General features: G+C 41.2%; 1 protein-coding gene and 1 pseudogene across 1 annotated transcript in view; both read left to right on the top strand.

Moving 5' to 3' along the window:
• The window catches only part of NCKAP5 (NCK associated protein 5), a 1,124,153-nt gene that overhangs the window by 949,017 nt on the left and 153,891 nt on the right, over positions 1-21,245 (top strand). Inside the window, 4 exon segments of the mRNA XM_029607891.1 lie at positions 5,548-5,739; positions 18,813-19,818; positions 20,088-20,230; positions 20,417-20,761. Of these exon segments, the coding sequence (XP_029463751.1) occupies positions 5,548-5,739; positions 18,813-19,818; positions 20,088-20,230; positions 20,417-20,761 (1,686 nt within the window).
• On the top strand, positions 3,099-21,204 carry LOC115093520 (annotated as a pseudogene).

The following is a 21,245-nucleotide window of genomic DNA, read 5'->3' as shown; positions in this document are numbered from 1 at the left end:
ACTAGGGGACATGCAATGAAGTTTACTAGGTAATACATTTAAGCCAAATAGGAGAAAATTGTTTTTACTCAATGCATAATTAAACTCTGGAATTCGTTGCTGGAGGGTGTGGGTAAAAGTGTAGCTGAGCTTAAAAAAGATTTAGGCAAGTTGCTGGAAGAAAAGGCCATAAACTATCATTAAAGTGGACGTTGGGATAAGCAGCATATAATTTATTGAACTTATGGGATCCTGCCAGGTATTTGTGACCTGGATTGGTCACTGTTAGAAACAGGATGCTGGGCTTAATGAACCTTTGCCTGACCCAGTGTGGCAAATCTTATGTTCCTATGTTCCTCCGCACAAACAGGCTATTGGTTTAATTTAATTTAAAAATGTATAAACCGCACAATCCAATGGTCTAGGCCAGTGCTCCCCAACCCTGTCCTGGGGCCCATCAGCCAGTTTGGGTTTTCAGGATATCCACAATGAATATGCATGAGAGAAATTTTTCATGTCAGATATCCTGAAAACCCGACTGGCTGATGGGCCCCCAGGACAGGGTTGGGGATCACTGGCCTAGGCAGCTAGACCATTGGTTTGAAAAGAAAACCCATGCAGAAGGCAGAGCCATTACATAACCTAAGAGCATGTACAACTCACAGGTCTTACACGGACATACTGACTGCTACTACCACCACCATCACTATTGCTACTAACCAAGGTCAGGACTGGCCCAAGCATATTCTCTTACTTTTGATGACGTGGAGGTCCATAAAATAGGATATCAAATGAAGGCCCACAATGGTGGTGATGGTGAAGAAAAGGGGATAGTTAAAGCCAGAGAGAGAGGCTGGGGAAGAGGACTAGAATGGGTAAATATGAATCGGTTATTTACTCTTCAGATAATAAAAGGACTAGGGGGCACCCCATGAAGTTAGCACTAAATCCCTCCCCTACCGGCTGCCAGCACACAATCCCCCGGCACAGCAGCAAATGGCCCGCTGTGCTGGAGGCCTCGGTCTCGCCCCTGGACTGGCGCCCCGCCCCTTTCACAACGCCCCGGGACATACGCGCGTCGCCGGGCCTATACAAAATAGGCTCGGCGCGCGCAGGAGCAGTTACGCGCGTAAATCCTTTTAAAATCCGTCCCTTAGGGAATAGCCACTACTATTACTGGCATTAGTAGCATGGGATCTATGTAATGTTTGGGTACTTGCCAGGTACTTGTAATCTAGCTTGGCCATTAGAAACAGGATACCGGGCTTGATGGACCTTTGGTCTGATCCAGCATTGTAACTTATATTCTTATGCTCTTAGAAGGGAGTGTTGGGAATGAAGTGCTGGGATGGGCTGGGGTTAGGGAGTGATGGGAATAGGTTGGGAGAGAAAAATAGGTATTTTAAAAGTGGTAGGATGGGTTGGGGGAGGAAGAGTAGTGGACACAAGCTGGGGCTGGTGGGATAAAGGTTGTAAGAGTAGTAGGGTGAACTGGGGAGAACAGTAGGGAGGTGAAGACTGGTGCAGACAACTTTTAGATGTACTATTACAGTACTCTTGAGGGAATTCTACATCCAAAAATGAAAAATTCCACATCTTTGAAGAACTTTTTTCTGTATTTAGTTAATTATATTGTGATTATACAGTGATTTAATAAATAATTGCATAATTTTGCTAAATATTATTTTCTTGTAGCACAGAATTCACTCAGGAATAAAAATGAATTTAGTGGCAATTTTCTAAACTATGTGGATAGTTGCAAAGTCGACAGATACTTTTGCCCTTGGACTTCGCACATGTACTTTCCCTTTGAAAATTGCCTTGAGAAATCGTACTCATGGAAAGAGAAACCTGCTTTTTTTTTCTGTGGATACATTTTCCCCCCAAAATTAGAAATGCAGTTGAAAAGGAAAAATGCAGAGCTTTGCATTTTGTTTTCTCCCTTGATATAACCCCACCGCCGAGCTCCTCCTCTGCTTTTCTCATGTGTAAAAGTACACCCCAATTTCGATCCCTGCACATACTTTTAGCCACGTTCAGAATGGACGCATTTCAGGCAGCCTGTTTGCCTGGGGGTATAGCGTTTGAATATTGCCCTCCCATGTGATCCATTTGCAAGTATGACCTGGTTTTGCTTTGCAGACTGGCAAATATGCATGTCTGAGCATTAAAAAAAAAAAAAAAAAAGTAATCCCTTTTCGAAGGGAATTTGTGTTTGTATCAATAATTCCCTCAGGTGGGCTCATGACAGGTTAAAACATAAAAAAAATAAATAAATCTTAATTTTGTCTTTTACATCAATGGGCAAGAAGTAGTGTTTACCTAAATTATGAGTTTTATTGTATTTGCAATTAAACAAATCTGGCTTTTTGCACCACAGAGAGCCCTGATAATTAGTATACAGATTAATATAAGGAAATGGCACCAATTTAACAATCCGTCCAAGCAAATCTGAAATAAAGAATAGGGTGTGTAATCGAACAGCGTCTGAATATTAATGTGTAAAATCCTTTGAGTCCCTAGTTCCCTGATGCAATTATTTTCTATTCACATTAATTGTTCCTAACAGATGACATTAATGACTTTGTGTTAAAATGTGTGCAGGAGAGGGCTGCACAAGATCAATGCAGTTTAAAAATTGGGTCACTTTCATAATAATGCAATTGGGCCTTAGCAACTGCTGAATATAACCAAGTTAACATTTGAATTGCTTTGCAAATGCTAATTTCATAGCTCACTTTAGATTTCTTGTTAACTTGTTAAACCCTTTAACAATGTGTTTTTGTTTTAGTGATGATCATTTTATATTGTTGCGAGTTAAGTAGTCCTTAATAGTTCCTGAAGCATTCTAGATGGAAAAATTGCTTACCCCCCCCCCCCCCCCCCCCCATTTAATAAAAAAAAAAAAGAACTAATGTATCCATGCAGTGAGGGTTGAATTCAATAAGCAATGAAGAGGCAAACTCAAATTAAGTCAATTGCTGTTTTACCTGAGGGTCTAGTTCTTGTCTGAAATTTTACTGTAATGTGCGGAAATTGTGAAAGAGAAAACAAAGAGAGGCTGATTTTGTGCACTTTGTGGAATGCTCCTAATCTAGTCATCTTCTTCTTCTTTCCTCCCAGAAACTTCATTCCCGCCTCTTAGATCTCTCATCTGGGGATTTGCTTCCTGTGGTGGAGAAGAACAGACGCTTGATGCACTTGTGCACTGCTGATACTCAGATTTATGTTAGTTGCCTTCTTTCTTCACATCTCTTTCTTCTCGTTTACTGTAATGCAACCATCTCCTACTACAGACCCTGAGGTCACAGGTGAACCAGAGAGCTTATCCTTGAAAAAGTTGTCAAGGGTCGGATAAGAACGCTTTCTTTTGCTCTCTGAAATTCAGCATCAGATCCTGGGTTGAAACAGGAAGCTGAAAAGTGTCCCTGTCCAAAAATACATAAATCTTGCCAATAGCCTCATGAAGCTATTTATTTTAATATTTTTTTAGCATCAATTACATTTTAAAGTCTCTGAGAAATGATCAAGAAGCTTTTTATTAAAGCACATGTACCATATTATTTATCCTGTTTTTTATTATATGTATGAAATTTAAAAAGTTAACACTAAAAAAATTTTTTTTTTTTTTTTATTTTGATCCGATGGCTTTTGATTTCAGCTTATTTGGCAAATTTTAACTAGCTTGCCTTTCACGTCTCATGAGGAAAAATGACTCTCAGTCTGAATATTTACACGCAGAAATTAATTGCTGAAAATTAATTTTCTAAAAAAAAAACTTTAATTTTGAGATATTGCAGGAGAAAATCCCTAATGTGGGTTGTGTTTGTTTTGAAAGTCTTGTCTTTTTAAAGTTAGCATTTTAAAGTTTCACTGAAATCTTAAGACAAAGCACCGGTAATAAATATAGAAAATGTAGACTTTGACTTACATTTAAATTTATGATGGCTTGCCCCAGTAGCTGCTTGATTGCATTGTCTTTGTACAAAGACATAAATTTGATTGTCTATGTAGCCAGAATTTGTCGTCATGTATATTTTACAAGTCTATTCTCAAAAGCCATGCCACTTTTGTATAGTAATTTAATAAAATGTGACCCTGCAGTACTCTTACCCAGAAAAATGCACACTGACAACTTTATATTAAAAAAATACTATAAATAGTAAACTAAGTAAATGCAGTAATTTAGTAGCGCTATTTATTTCCTCCTAAGCTCAAGTCAGCTGACTCCTTTGCTGCTGTTCTTGACTCATTTTGTTTACTGGCCCAAAATTATTTTTATAAAGCATTCTGTATTTCAGATTGGATGGAAGGAAGGCATCAAAAGTATCCCACACTGCTGCTTTATCATTAGATACACTGCCTTATTAATCAAATGTAAACACAATTAAAACAAATAAGCTACTCATAGGCCAGGCTCCTCACTTTCCACCAATAACGCCAAATATGCTTCATAATTGTGCATTTTCTAACCAGATTCTGGATGGTGTCTTATTCAATGCAACCAGCAAGAAATCCACCTAAGAAATTTACTTCAATAATACATGCAAGTGCTAAAATTAGTGTTTGAGATTTAAAATCCTTTTCCAGTTTGCATGAAATCCAAAACCATGCAGTGGAATAAAATGGGATAATGCAGATTCTTGATATTTTTGGTAATTTAGAAAAAAACATACTTCTGATTAACTGTAGAGCATATATATCCTAAGAACATTACAGATATCTAATGACGAGGAAGATCTAATGATGTTACACACAAGAATATTGGTTGAGAAGTAAATACATCATGGTTACCTCTAAAAAGGTTTAATATTTTGCCCAAAGTGTTATCTGTTCTTCATTACTCTCTTCCTTAAAGCTGGCCTTTAGTCACAGTCAGCTGAAATTGCATTTGGAGAGGGCTGATAACTACAGAAGTAGGAAAGGCAGCCATAAAGTGTCAATAAATTGCATAAGCAGGAGTCTTCAGCTGTCTGGGAGTGACACAAAGATGGATTGTACTACATCAGAGAGTTTCTTAGACAAAGCCTTGGACGAGATAGCAAACCAAAATTAGACTGAAATGGAGAGATTCCATTCTCGGTGGACATTCTGGTTGGGGCACTAAATTAATTTAACTTGTCCAGTTCATGGAGCCTCATCTGTTACATTTTAGAAGTATAATGCAGTTGTCAAGATGTGCTTGTACTCATAGCTTTGTTTGCCATGACTTACCGAAGCTTGCTTCGAAGATATATGATTCAAATAGCATCTAAGCTCTTACTGTTGCCCAGGATGGTACAGTAAAATGTTATTTTAGAGGAACCGTTACTTAGCTGCGAATGGAAAAAAAAATCTAGTGTATATTTTGATCTTTCTTATGCATGGAATTGTATCCTCATTCTTTAACTTTTAATTGATGCATTTGTCTGCCTAGGTGTCACGAATTATACTATAAACTAACAGGAAGACCTGAATGCATAAAATTATGCATTTGCATTATTTGCCTCATTAGATAAACTATTTAGGGGCGGAGAGAAAATAGGGTGTTTTCATCCATAAGATGGTTATATCCCTTCTTGTGTACAGGAATGTCAGCAGAATGTGAAATCTGGAGTGCCTGCCTTGAAATTCCAGGCTCAATTAAATATGACAGGACCCAGTCAACTGTATCCTCGCAGCAGCTGTAGTAGCAGTGAGCTGTCTCTGTCCAGCGCTTGCAGCGAATATTCTAGTGGCTCCTCCTGTACGTGGAATGATGGAAGAACATGCAGCAAAAGGGTAACTAGATGTACTTTTCTCTAATATAAGGCAATTAATCATTCACAGTAATTCAAAAATGACCTGCTGCAACTTGGAGATGGGCAAGTCAGAAACTGAAGTAGCTGGGAAACCCTGCCTGACATGTTAAAGTTCTCAGGGGTTCCAGATGTGTATTCTGTACAGAGCATAGGCCCCTAAGCAGTGAATGAATACAGCACCATTAGTGCTCCTTGTCATAAAGAAAAAAAAGAAATGTTGTTGAGAGCCATTTTCTGTATTTTTTTTTTTTGTTATCATTTCTTTATTAACTTTTCAAAAGAATACACATTGTACAACTTATCCGTAACAGAGAAAGAACAGCGGAAATTTCTACCATGAACAAAAGTTTCTGGTACACTGTACTCTGTATTTTAAATATAAATATTTTATCCAGACACTGCCTAATCTCGTCTTTAATTTTCTAGTATTCTCAATGTAAGTCAAAACCAGTTTCTTGGCTGTCATTTAAAAGTCCTGTACATGGGCTGCTGAATATGTTTGTGTAGTTATACAGGTATTATCTTACTAGATGAAGATGTTTATTCACCCTGTTCAGCTTTATTAATTGCCAAGTATAAGTCTAATTTCTTTTCAAACTCCTCAAGAAGGTAATATCTCACATACACACCACACACATACACAAGCACCCTCTCACATACACACATACACAAGCACCCTCTCACATACACACCACACACACACACACAAGCACCCTCTCACATACACACCACACACACACAAGCACCCTCTCACATACACACAACACACACACAAGCACCCTCTCACATACACACAACACACACACACACACACACACAAGCACCCTCTCACATACACACCACACACACACACACACAAGCACCCTCTCACATACACACCACACACCCCACACACACACACACACAAGCACCCTCTCACATACACACCACACACACACACAAGCACCCTCTCATATACACACCACACACATACACACACCCCCACATCGGCCCCCCAGCTGATCAGCTCCAATCTTTGCCTCCGCTGGCTATACACCAGTTGAGAATCGCTTCTCTAGGCTGATTCAGTGAGCAATTCCTTCAGCAGGAAATTTACTTTGTAGGAAGTTAGTTAGAAGTCCACCTATATCATATGAAATAACTTTGTGACCTACAAGGTACTTGTTTATAATGTCTGAATCTGCATTCACAGACTGCTTCCCATTCTGTTTACTAAGTTCTCAGCATTACTGTGGATCCACCTGCTTAAATGAGAACCAGCCTGCTTTATTGCCACCAATTGGCAATGCCGTACCTGAGTTTCACTCAGGAGTACAACAGCACCTTGTGACGTCAGCTTGGGAGAAAAAAAGGGGTAACAGAAAGATGAGAGGTTAAAAAGAGAAAAGAAATAATAAAGGAGGAAGAAAAGCATAGTGAGATTTGGGAGATACGAACCCTGAATGGAGTGCAGGGCAAACGTAGGCAAAGCTTTAGAAACCGGAATGCAAAGGATGTTAATAGAGAACACCTTGTTTATATGGCATTTATTGCCTAAATATAATCAAAATGAAGAGGATAGACATCAAAGGGTACGTTTTCAAACGGATCTAGGCTGGCTAAGAAAAAATTTACAGGTAGATTTTAAAAGCCGTATGCGCATCAAAGCCGGGACATACGCATGTGATGCAGCTCAGGGATTTTAAAAACCGTACGCCGCCTCACGTGGTTTTCTCTAAAAGGGGCGGGGTGTGGGCAGGCAGTGTCTGTGACATGACGTCAACACATTTATGCGCACAAGCACGCGCCGGGGTCCCCTACCGCGTAACTTTACTTCTGCTATGGATGGCGTGTAAGTCAGGCGTGTAGTCAGCGGGAATTTAAGGGTCAGGGCTGATAGGGTAAAAGGGAGGCAAGTTAGCTAGGGGGTTTAAGAAGCCCTAGTCTTTACTGGGGCGAACTGGGACCGGAGAAACGGGTAATTGCGTCAATGTGGGTATCTACTAAAATTCCCCCCACTTATCTGCTCAAGTACACAAGCGCATGTCAAGTACACAAGCGCATGTCAAGTACTCAAGCGCATGTCAAGTACACAAGCGTATGTCATTATAAAATAAAGCGCACATGTACACCCGTATAGCAGATTTTATAACACACGCACGTTATACGCGCCTATGTTACAAAAACATTGAAAATCGGACAGCCTTAAATTTCAGTAGGAGGCTAAAGTTAGGCAGCTAGCACTAGCCACCTGATTTGGCCAAACAAAATTAGATATTGCAAAGGCTACCAAAATGATAAGGGGAATGGAACAGCTCCCCTATGAGGAAAGACTAAAGAGGTTAGGACTTTTCAGCTTGGAGAAGAGACGGCTGAGGGGGGATATGATAGAGGTGTTTAAAATCATGAGAGGTCTAGAACGGGTAGATGTGAATCGGTTATTTACTCTTTTGGATAGTAGAAAGACTTGGGGGCACTCCATGAAGTTAGCATGGGGCACATTTAAAACTAATCGGAGAAAGTTCTTTTTTACTCAACGCACAATTAAACTCTGGAATTTGTTGCCAGAGGATGTGGTTAGTGCAGTTAGTATAGCTGTGTTTAAAAAAGGTTTGGATAAGTTCTTGGAGGAGAAGTCCATTACCTGCTATTAAGTTCAATTAGAGAATAGCCACTGCCATTAGCAACGGTAACATGGAATAGACTTAGAGGTAGATCTTTAAACAATACGCGATTGCGTACTTTTGTTGGCGCACCATTCCCTCCATGCGGAAGGCGGGGCCTCTGAGCATAGGCTGATTCAATCTCTACTCTCACTCAGTATGTTGCTGTTACCCCTGCCATTGCCAGAGCCCAGGGGGTCATGAGCAGCTTTGCAAGACAAGGAAGGGCTGCACAGGGGAGAGAGCAAGAAAAACCTGAGATTTCGGAGGTTAATACAGGGGGATGAGAGGAATGTGATAAGAGATCTGCAGGGAGAGGAATTTTCATGTCTTCCTAATTACGTCACCCTGGCGCTTGGCCTGGTAGGCCTACAATAAATACAGGCCTGACTGAAAAATAGTGGTTGATTCCAAGTAGAAAAAAAAATTGAAGCAGATTTATTTAAATTATTTATATCCTGCCCTTCAGGCAGGGGGGTCATTCACTGAGCTGCGGTATTTTCTGCAGAAGATACAAATCCGTGGTAAATGACCCTGTGGCTTTGTGACTCCCATAGAATTTTCCCCACAGAAAAAAATACCACGGCAGCGAAAGCCTCCCAAACAACACATCATGGCGGCCCTGGGATTATGGGGAAGCCATCACTTAAAGGGGCTGTTAGCACCCACATACACCCAAGAGAAGTGTAAAACCCCGGAGATATGCATAGACTCCTCTCTCTCACCCTCCCTGCCACCATTCGAGGTGGCTATTGTCATTTATTTATTTTATTTATTTATTATTTTTATATACCGACATTCATCTCAATTGAGATATCACACCGGTTTACATTCAGGTACTGTAGGTATTTCTCTATCCCCAGAGGGCTTACAATCTAAGTTTTTTTTGTACCTGAGGCAATGTAGGGTAAAGTGACTTGCCCAAGGTCACAAGGAGTGACAGCGGGACTTGAACCTTGGTCTCCTGGTTCATAGTCCAGTGCTCTAACCACTAGGCTATTCCTCCTCCCTCCCCTCCCTGCCACCATTCGAGGTGGCTATTGTCATAAAAGAACATAAACTAAACTTTTTCCAGAGGGCTCAAGTCCCACCTCCCAAACCTCTCCCCTTTGCTAAAATGAAATCTGAACCCGAAAGGCCAGGAATCCCATCCCCAGATCTTTCCCCCCCTTCACACAAAAAAGATCCCTGGAGTTTCAGGACTATTTTTATATAAGGGGAACGTCCTACTTGATTGGACAGGATTTGGAAAGGCACATACCTGTCTATATAAAATCCCACAATTGACAGTGCATGTCAGAGCAAAATCAAAGCCATGAAATCAAAGGAATTGTCTGTAGACCTCTGGGACAGGATTGTGTTGAGGCACAAATCTGGGGAAGGATAGAAAAATATTGCTGCAGCATTGAAGATTCTGAACCACACAGGTGGCCTCCATCATTCTTAAATGGAAGAAATACAAGGACTCTTCCTAAAGTTTACCGCCTGCTCAAACTGAGCAATGGGGAGAGTAGGCCTTGGTCAGGGAGTTGACCAAAAACCTGATGGTCACTCTGTCAGAACTCCAGAGTTCTGCTCTGGAGATGGGCGAATCTTCCATATGGACAACCAGCTCTGCAGCACTCCACCATTCAGGCCTTTATGGTAGAGTGGCCAGATGGAAGCCACTCCTCAATAAAAAGCACATGACAGCCTGCTTAGAGTTTGCCATAAGAAGATAAGAAATTGCCATGCTGGGTCAGACCAAAGGTCCATCAAGCCCAGCATCCTGTTTCCAACAGAGGCCAAACCAAGCCACAAGAACCTGACAATTACCCAAACCCTAAGAAGATCCCATGCTACTGATGCAATTAATAGCAGTGGCTATTCCCTAAGACCCTTAAAGCACTCACAGAGCATGAGTAACAAGTTTCTCTGGTCTGATGAAACCAAGATTGAACTCTTTGGCCTGAAAGCCAAGCATCATATCTGGAGTAAACAAGGCACCACTCATCACCTAGCAAATACCAACCCTACGGTGAAGTATGGTGTTAGCAGCATCATGCTGTGGCGATGTTTCTCAGCTGCAGGAACTAGAAGATTAGTAAGGATCAAGGGAAAGATGAATAGACCAAAATACAGAGACATCCTTGATGAAAACCTGTTCCAAAGCACTCTGGATCTTAGGCTGGGGTGACGATTCACCTTCCAACAGGACAACAACCCCAAGCACACAGCCAAGACAATTCAGAAGTAGCTTCGGGACAAGTCTGTGAATGAACTTGAGTGGCCCAGCCATAGCCTGGACTTGACCCCACTTGAACATCTCTGGAGAGACCGAAAATAGCTGTGCATCGATGCTCCCCATCTATCCTGACATAGCTTGAGAGAATCTGCAGAAAGGAAGAAAATCCCCAAATCCAGGTGTGCCAAGATTGTAGTGTCATGCCCAAGAAGACTTGAGGCTGTAATCACTGGAAAAGGTGCCTCAACAAAGTACTGAGTAAAGGGTCTGAATATTTAAAATTTAATTTGCACACTATTGAGCTCATTGAAATACGCACTGTGCCATTATCCCCTCATTAGGCCATTTACCGCATGAACCTATCGTGGCTCTGTGAATCAGCCCCTAAGTTTGTACCTGAGGAGAAGGATGGTTAGGTGACTTACCCAAGGCCACAAGGCGCAGCAGTGGGATTTGAACCCCGGGCTTTCCTAGCTCGCAGCCCATGTCATTACAGGGCAATGTTACACTGAGGGAGAACTTTGTAGAAAATGTATCTTAATCAAAGACCAATATGTAATGCATTTACTGGAAGTTAATATCCTGCCTTGTGGAACTAAAGATCTACAGCATAGCCATTTATCTATAATTTAGAACCTTAAGAAACAGTAAATTAATGGTTTGTAGGATGGTATTAGTATTATAAACTATCATCTCTTTTTGTGTATGTTGTTTTCTGCTATATTTATAAATTGGGAATAAAATCTTGGATATTTCAAACAAAATTAGGGGCATTTCTTGGGAATTAAAGCTCTGTCTTCCAGTGATTCAGCTTGCTGAGAATCGGAGACTCTGGTTCAAACCCCAGGGCCAACATATATTTCCTGTGTGGAGCGGATTCATATGCCACAAAAGGCCAAGTCAGCCAAGCCATGTGGCTGATTCAGCCCTTTTCTGGACATAAATCCCCTTTATGCCTGAAATTTGCACCGCCCTTGGGATTTGAATCCAGTCCACACTGTACAGTCTGTTTGGCTTTATAGCATAGGGCAGCTTATCATCTTGAAGGCAAGAGTTATGATCTTACAGTATAAAGTTCATTATGCTTTCAACAGCATAATCATGCAACCCAGCACCATAAAGAGGGTTAGGAAACTGAACTCATATAGCATGAAGAGCCAGAGTTATCCAACCCTCTGATCACATGTCCCTCGTTCACAAAGCCTCTCATCAGTATAGCCGCTTGATAAGTAAACACAGAGATGTCATTTGGATAACAAGAGCTACATCTTAATTAATATTAACAAAGCCTGTGAGAAGACTATAAAACAGTACAAAACATCTTCCATTGCCTGGGAAACCCATCTGCCACATCCCGGCAAGGTAGGCTACTCCCAGGCCTCCTGGACCCCCAGGCAAACATGGCTCAATGTGGCCACAATCTGATCCACAGCCATGACCTTGCTAGGCAGCGTTTAACAGGTGTGACTGCACATAGTCACAACAGCATCCCAGTCATCAGCTGGTGTGATTGCACCCAGTTACACTAATGGATAACCAGAATCTTCCAACATTCTGCTGACCTGAACAAGTAACAGTTCTAGTATGTTACCATAGACAAAGGACAATCTGTGATCAGTCTGTGTATCCACAATAACGAGAGATCCTTGATCAATAACTAACAATAAATGCCTTCCAAGGCTTCCTGTTGGATGTTAAATTAATTTCAACATCTAACAAATGGACACCCTCAGAGTGGTAAACACATAGTAGCATAGTAATAATAGCAGAAAAAGACCAAATGGTCTATCCACTCTGCCCACTGTGTCCAGCAAATTTCTTATGGTAGTAACTGCCACTTTGTGCAGGTTACCCCCAAATCTTATGTTAAAGGTATTTATATTAACAATCAAAACCAAACAATTGTCACAACCCATAGCAAAATTACTGCTGGCAACATTTTTACGGGATGAGCAGCCTTCTTGATGATTCAGACAATGCTGCTTGAACGTGCTTTGCCTATGGACTTTTGGGCTTGACCATAGAAGCAGTCCTGTGCTTTTCCCGTGATGTCTAGTCGGGGCCTAGCGTTGACCGTGGTCTGAATTCAGTTCCCCTTCTCCCCCCCTGCCATCAAAGCGGAGAGCGATGTTACAGTTGTGTCAAAATCATGAAAGTCAGTTGGTTAAGGGTAGTAATTGCCATGCCTTCTGTTAGGGGTAATAGCTGCTGCTCCATGTAGGTTACCCCATGCACTCTTCACCCCTGCAAACATCCCACATATAATAATGGTAGATATGCTGTTCTTCGTTAGAGCCTCTGACTGAAGTGCTTGATTAGTGAATTTTCTCTTCTGTAACCTCCCAGTACATTCATCCAGCAGGGTCTGTATAATCTCTTGAAGGAGCTCATCAGACTGTATTTCCTCAGGAACACTTATTCCAGGGCTCTTTGGAATTCCTGGGCTGCTGCTTCTCAGCAGGCCTGGCAAGTCCCCAGTTGCTTCTCTAGACCTTCCCTGAGGAGAGAGAGAGGCCCAATCAGTGACTTTCACAAGGAGAGACACCCAGTTCCTTAGTCCTGTAATAAGGCTGATTCTCCATTCCTCCTAATTCACACATGCCCAGGAGGAGTGAAGTATCAGCCTTAGCCAGATCTCAAACTTCACCTAATAAGGAGTGGTGCACTACAGTAAGATACCTTACTAATTCCCATCTGTTGAGACCTCTGGCACACACTGCTGGAAAGCAGTCCTGTAGAGGCTGTTGCTAATAAGGGGCAAATTTTGGAACCCTGTCACAAATGTTATTAGAATGGGATTTTAAAATTGACCCTTTAAGGCAAACATAAGTTCTATGAGGCTGATTTTCAAAGGAAGCTGAATACCCAACCAAAGTGACAACTGAGGCATCTAAATCTATGCCTGCAATTTATTTTCCTAAATAGAAATCAGTACACAGTGCCTAATTTACTTTTCCCTGCCCTGGCCCACCTACTTTTGAGAAACCTAAATTTAGACACCTAATAAAAATAAGCTTAAAATTAAGCAACTCAGCAGGCAGACATTTTCATTTATACAGATTAGATGCCTAACTACTTAATTTAAGTGACCAGATCTTTTGATTTTCAATCTCTATAGTGATGATAATGTCACCAATCCACTACCAGGATATTCTGAGAGAGACTCAGTTAAGGCCTAGGTCAATGGCCCTTTTTGTATTGAGTGAGCTCCAAATTGTTGTCTTTCCGCTATGGACTTTGTCATCATCCACAGAATTGCAAGATAACTAATGGGGCCCAATCCAAGTGCACCAGAAGCCAAGGAAATGAGTGTGGTCTGAAGGCCTGGAATAGAGACATTTCTAAAAAGGCAGAATCTCGAGCCCTTTACACCGTCATATATGATGGACACCCTTTTTTCCTTTGAGTCAGTCTTTAATTTCCACAAAATTGTGAACTACTCCCTGCAATATTCTTACATGCTGCAAGAGAAGGCTTGGATGTAACTGAGTTATATTTACTGAACTTCAGTGCTCTGAAAGGGCAAGAAAAAAAAACAAAACACATGCAAATAACCTGGTGTCATATCCATCAAAGCAAACATGGGATGTACCCACAGTCTGTCTCGCTTAGGATGTTTGTTTTGGTTTTTTTGTCCAGAGATTTGGCAGAACCTTTAGACCATCCTTGAATTATAACTTTTCACAAAAAAGGCCTGTGCCAGGTCCTCAAATGCTACAATTTTGAAGAAAGGTTCAAACTGGCTAATCGGTCAAAAACACAAATAGAATGTTAGGAATTATTAGGAAAAGAATGGAGAATAAAAAGGAGAATGTCATAATGCCTCAGTATTGATCCATGGTGGGGCAGCATCTGGAGAACTGTGCAGTTCTAGTTGCTGCATCTCAAAAAAAGATATAGTTGCACTGGAAAAGGTACAGAGAAGGGTGACCAATATGATAAAGGGGATGGAATGGCTTCCTTATGAGAAAAGGCTAAAGAGGGTAGGGCTGTACAGCTTGGAAAAGAGAAGGCTAAGGGGACATAAGATAAAGGCCTGTAAATTCATGAATAGAATAGATAAATGTAAATCAGTGTTATACTCTTTCAAAAAATACAAAGACTAGGGGGACACTTCATGAAGTTAGTAAGTAGCACATTCAAAACAATCAGAGAGTTCTTAACTTGTGCAAGCCGTAGCTTCCAGGCATCCCACCCCTCCCACCCTTGACCACAAAGATGCACAGTAAGTTAAATCATTGTCCTTTATTGAGTGGAAGAAACGGCCACAGCCAATTAATATTACTTTAAAATATAACAATCAGCAATACTTGAACAAGCTTAACATTTGGAAATACATCTAGCCTATGCCCCCACCGCTAAAACTACATGCTTTTACCTCCCCCCCCCCTCTATTTGTTGGAGGCGGCAGCCCTCCAGCCTTCCACTCCGTGAAGGTGGTACGACATTGGCATCCCGCTCCGTGAATGCCACTCCAGCCTTCCGCTCCGTGAAGGTGGAGCGCCAACCACTGGCATCCCGCTCCGTGAATGCCCCTGTGGCTACTGCCGCTCTGTGCAGTGTTCTGCCGCCTCCTCCCACCCCTGGCCTTGCGGGTTATTGTTTGTGCCAGGCCTTCATTGGGCCACCCCCAGACCGGCCATCATCTCGGTCTGCGCCATGCTTTGCGTATAGCCATCCCCAAACTTTCCCCCTATGCAAAGTCATTGGTGCTCAGATCCTCCCCTTCTCCTTCCCCCTCCCCCTCCCCCTCCCCCTCCCCCAACACCAAAACCTCAATTCCAGTCGACAAATGTGCCACCCCTCCCTGACCTACCCCTTAATGTATCTGAGCTCTGAGATGCCGCCTTCTTGTCTCATTGGCTCCTCGTCGGGATTTAAACCGGCCATGGTACCCCATTGGCCGCCCGTCCCCCACCTAGTCAGGGTGCCCCATAGGCCGCACGTCCCCCCTCACCCGGTGCTGGCTACAGCACGCCTGCCCAGTTATGAGGCCCTTGCCTCGAGAGGCTGGGCCTCCTTTATTACTCAACAAATAATTAAGCTCTGGAATTCATTACCAGAGGATGTAATTAAGGCTGTTAGCATAACTGGATTTAAAAAAAGGTTTGGACAAGTTCCTGGAAGAGAAGTCCATAAATTGTTATAAACCAAGTAAACTTAGGGAATAGCCACTACTTACCACTGCGCGGTAGCAGCATGGGATCTGTTTACGTTTTGGGATCCTGCTAGGTACTTTTGACCTGGATTGGCCACTGATGGAAACAAGATACTGGGCTTAATGGTCCTTTGGTCTGACCCAGTATGGCAAATTTTTATGTTTTTATTATTTACTCCGAGATGCAACTAGTCCTGAATGATATACTACTTAAAAGGCATCACAGTACTATCTCTTTCAGAAGGACCACCACCGGATGGGTACAGGCATATGGACTGTTGATCACCTCCACTACTGCCATGTTGTTGGACCTACTTATAGGTGTTCTTATCTCACTGTATGGGGAACAACTCTAGGATTTTGATACCTTTTCTTACCTCACTGGACTGTCAAGCAGGGAGGCACATATCTAAACACTATGTGCCCTTGAAATAAATTTCAAAACCATGCTCCCTAGGAGTGTCATGAATAATTCAAGATCTCTATTATATAAAAGGCTCTCTGCCACATAGCCTTCCCATTAAGTGATGTGAGGAATGCTGTCTTAATTGAAAGACTGTCACAAATTGACCTAGACAACCTAATGAAATGGTGCTTTATGAACACCAGCAGTGGTGAGAGATGGCTGATATAGGAAAGCCTACCCATTGGGATAACCTTGCAAGTGAAATTCGAGACCAATTAACGTTTTGTTTTGGGTTTTTTTAACTGGTAGAAGTTAATTCACTATTTCTCTTCATTTAACCAATTTGTAAGCTGGGAATCTTGACATAAGGGAATGCTAGTGAGGCCCTGAGAGTATTTTCTTTTTTTTTTTTTATGTGCCAGTGGGATTCCAGATTTTGCCCTATTACCCTGAAATCATCCAAAAAGAAAGCCAATAACCAAAAGCAAGACAGATGAGCCTCAATGTCTGCCTTTGTAAGCAGTGTTCCTAGGCCAAGGCTGGCACCCAGGTTAATAGCCTGGTCCAAAGAGTCATGTTATCCTGATCACAACTCAGGAATGATAAAATGGTTGACAAATTATGAATGAGTTGAAATTGACCTGGGTGCTCTTTAGGCACAGTGCCAAGAGGTGTCATGGTGCCAACAGGTGTGTTAAAGAATGAGTGAACTCTCTTGCTAACTTTTGATACACTGTTTCCTTATGCTCTGCTATAGGTTTCACATTTTGCTCAGTTACTTTGGATAATCAGCAGGATAAGCATCCAGTGAATATCCCCAGCTTAAAAGTTATCTGGCTAAAGGTAGCTGAACAGTTTAAAAAAAAAAAAAAACCAGTCCTGTGTGAGTCCCTTGGCCCAACTACCAGCCTGCATTCAATGTTTAACAAATGGACCCTGCTGGGCTGAGTTCCCCCACCCCTGCCCCCCCTCAGACAAGTCCATGTAAATGTAAAATTCGGTTGGGTCGATACCAGAAGACTCCATTCTGCAAATTCTCAGTTGGGTAAATTCATAAAAGGATTGCCTCCTCCCTCCCTCCCCCCCCCCCTTCTCCTCTACCCCAATCCTAACTCTCCCACCTACCCAGTACCTTCATATATCCCTCACCTGCACTAGGATCATGGTGCACAACATCTTGGCAGCTTCTACTTTTTCTCACACAGCAACAGGGTCCAACAGTTTTTACCATTAATGCCAACCCACTGCAATATCAGCCCGTCGTTGGTTTTCATCGTTCTAATCTGTGATTCCTGTTTTGGCACGTCGCAGCTTTTTTTGCCTTCATGTTCTTTATGGGGCGATTTTCAGTCTCTCCACTTTTGGAACAAAGTTCATGGGTGCTTTGTGCCCATGATCGTTGCACCACATTTCAAAGAAAAAGAATAAGTCTACTTTCCCTGTGAAACGTACCAGGGGTACAAAGTACCCGCAGATTTTGCACATCATCTTTTTCTTTTTTTCTTTTTTTTTTGGTGTGGGCAGATTTTATAAAAAAAAAAGAAAAAAAAATCCCAATGAACTTGAAAAGACAACCTACATGTGTTTTCTGATCCTGCCCAAAATGTGCCCCAGTGGTTAAAGGTACGTGCTTTGTTCTACAGCGCGCACATTTCTAGTCATTTTGAGGAAGGAAAGTTATCAGACAGCCAATCTATACATGCAAGTTCCTATTTAGCCACATAAATGGCTTTAAAAATTGTCCTCTGAATGCTTTGATTTTAGTATTTATCTTTTTTTTTTTTTTTTTTTTTTTAAATTGTGGAATAGTGTTCTTTTTTTCACCCTGGAACCAGAATCCTGTTAAATCTAATTTAATCATTTTTACCTTTCTGTGATGAGTGATTTTTGTTTGTTACTGTCCATGAAATGCTTGAAGGCTTGTGTACTGTTTAATGGACATTAATACAGTGAGAAGTTTAGAGTAAGTGAGGATTACATTAATTTATAGCATTGCTAAAAACCTCTATATCATAGCTGAAATTTGGTTGTTCGCTAGGGCAGAATGAAAGTGTCCTGGTTAACAGATGATGCTTGTAAATGTATATTTAAAAAAAAAAAAAAACCCCTCAAAAACAATCCTTGTAGGATAAAGTTATACAAAGTAATGTGTAGAATTTTCCGACTATTTATTTTATTTTATTTCTACATTTGTATATGCTGCTCCACAGAGTAGTTCTAATCGGTGCGGTTTACAGTATTGAAAATTCAATTCAGTCATCAAATACAAAAACTTCAGTAATACTTCCAATAGAGAAATATTATTGAAGATCACAGTCTGGCAAATATTCTGCAGAGTATTTATATAAAAGTTCAGATTTAAAACCAAGTATTTATATATAGCCATACTCACGTACGGTAATGGAAGCTGAAGATCTGCATACTTGCACAGCAGCGTAACAAATGTGTAACATGTTAATGAAAAAAAAATTACTCATTTATGATATTTGTTTTTCTCAGTAATGTGGATTCTTACATCTAAAATAATGATGGCGTTTGGTGCAGTCATTAATTAAATTACATAAGGCCCATTGTGACTTTGAAATGCCTCCCAGTAATTCATACTTTTTTTTTTTGGTAACAGTCATCCACAAGCTGGGATAAAAGAATAAGCATTGCCTCCTCAGTGCCCAGCAGCCTCTCCAGCCCTATAGATGAACTACCTCCTACTCGCATCAAAGAGAACCACATTTTGGAAGGGCTGAAGAAGCTACAGAAAAGAAAAGGCTTACTTGAACCACCAGCACTTAAATCAAAGTGGGGTTACAAGGACTGCACGGACTCCAATGAAGGAATATACTCCCCTGGTATTAAATGCGGCAGCCATAAAGGGCATTCCCATTGTAAGCTGAAAGAAAGGAGTGGCATTTGCTCCGAGCACAAGAAGGCTTTCTGTTACGATTCAGATTCACACGATGATGCAGACGATGAGTCCTCCACGTTAGCAGTGCCACATGAAGTACCGAGCAACGACTGTGGAATATATTGTAGCAAATTAACTCACAGTATTTCAGACAGTCTATTTGATTGGGAGCCTAATGGGAAACATTTATTGGAAAGAGTTCCATACTTTAATTCAAAGGAGAGACCTGAAAAACTGACTAGTTTCATTGATGGCTTTCAATCAGAGGTAAAATCATGCACAAGTACAGAGCTGCCTGTGTTGCAGCTGAAGAAAAGCCGTACTAACGCTGGATGTAAAGACCTTAATCTACAACTGTCAGATACTGATGACAACGAAATTTTGGATGAACTGCATATAGAAAGCAGTGATGAGAAAAGCCCTTCGGATTTATTATCTTCATTGACTGACGAACATGATATAAAAGACGCTGGCGTGCTTACAGGGGTGAAAAAGTGTCAAATTCTATCTGCTAATAAAGAGGAGAAACAAGAACCCACACACTCAGATATTAAGCCAAAGACATTTAATTTCATTAAGCAACAAAAGGTTATAAAAAAGACTTCAGAAGAAGAATGTGTCACAGTTATATTTGATGCACAAGATGGAGAACCTATTGAATTCAGCTCTCATCAGACTGGAGTTGTCACTCTTACTAGAAATGAAATTTCATTAAACCAGCAACAAAGTAGGCCCAGTACAGAATACACTGAGCTTCTTCCTCAGGGAATAACTAATATCCACAAAACAGCTGACTCAAGAAACTACACTATCTTAAAATGGACAAAGATGAAAATGAGGAAAAAACTGTGCAGGACTCCATAAGGAATGAAAATAGTATTGTATCTACTGAACCTTTGAACCCAACCAGGATAGTATTAGAAAGTTCACAAAAGTTATTGAAATCACCTTGTAATATATCATGCAAGACGAGCTCTACATCATTTCTACCTGCAGGAAATAATCAGAGGCAGAGCTTGACTAAAATACCTAGTAAAGGAACATGTTTGCCTCTGAAATCTCAAACAACTTGTAACATCACTAGTACAACCTCATCAACCAACCCCCCGATTCTAGAAAAGTCACCATCATCACCTCCTGTAAAACTTTCAAGGTTTTTAAAGGCACCAGGCCCACCTTGCAATCTGGATTCAAAACCAAATCTGAACATTCCAAAACATCTTGCACAGCTTCCTAGAAATTCTAAAATTCCAGCTCGAAATGAATGGATAAAGAACACTGGCAGCCAGTTCCAGGATTTTCATTGTCATCATGCAACCTTGTAGAAACCCAGTGAATATGGGGAAACTCCAACAAAGGATAAACACGGCAATGGAGGATCAAAAGCTATCCACTCTACATCCCCACCAACTCCTCCAGGCAGATCAACTTCATTGTTGATAAGGCCAAATTACGAAGCTTCACCATCTCTATCCACAAAGCTGGGTTCTACTCTTCCCATCGAAGAAACAAAGAATGACTCTAAATTGTCGCCTTTAAAGGGTTCTTCAAATCCAGCTGTTTTTCATAACCAGCCTAATAATGAGAAGCAAATGAAAGCATCTGATTCTGAAGCTGAATTAACTCACCTTAGTGCAAAAATATTGGCGCAAAGCAAGTGCACGTCTCAGGCATCCCATGGCTCGCTGGAAACATGCCAAAGTTCCTCAAATGTTTTTACAAAAAAAAAATTCTTCAAAATCATGCCATCAGCCGCTACGCTGTAAAAATCATGATGTATCTGAATCAGAATCAAGGAGAGCCACTAAAATTTCTGCCTTAGCCTTGATACCGCTAGAGAACTCTCCACAAAGTTTATTCTCAAACAAAAAGGGGCAGACAACTGGCAATGGAATGCTCCAAAAACACAGACCACCAAGCAGTCTGCCCACATCGCCACAGCCTCGCCCAACCAGTATTAATGAGCCTTTAACACCACAGGTCAATAATTCGCAGTTGCCATCAGTCTCTTGCAGCTCTGAGACTATAAATGCTTTTCAAAATTCTCAGGAAAATGTTATAAAAACCCGCCTGCCTGTTGGATTAAAAGTATTTGTAAAATCTCCGCAACTGCTTAGAAAGAGTCCACAGTACCAGGGAAACAAGAAAAAGACA

The sequence above is a fragment of the Rhinatrema bivittatum genome, chromosome 6 (assembly GCF_901001135.1).
Source record: "Rhinatrema bivittatum chromosome 6, aRhiBiv1.1, whole genome shotgun sequence".
Taxonomy (NCBI): domain Eukaryota; kingdom Metazoa; phylum Chordata; class Amphibia; order Gymnophiona; family Rhinatrematidae; genus Rhinatrema; species Rhinatrema bivittatum.
Note: the sequence above shows the minus strand (reverse complement) of the source record. Positions and strands in the feature narration are given on the sequence as shown.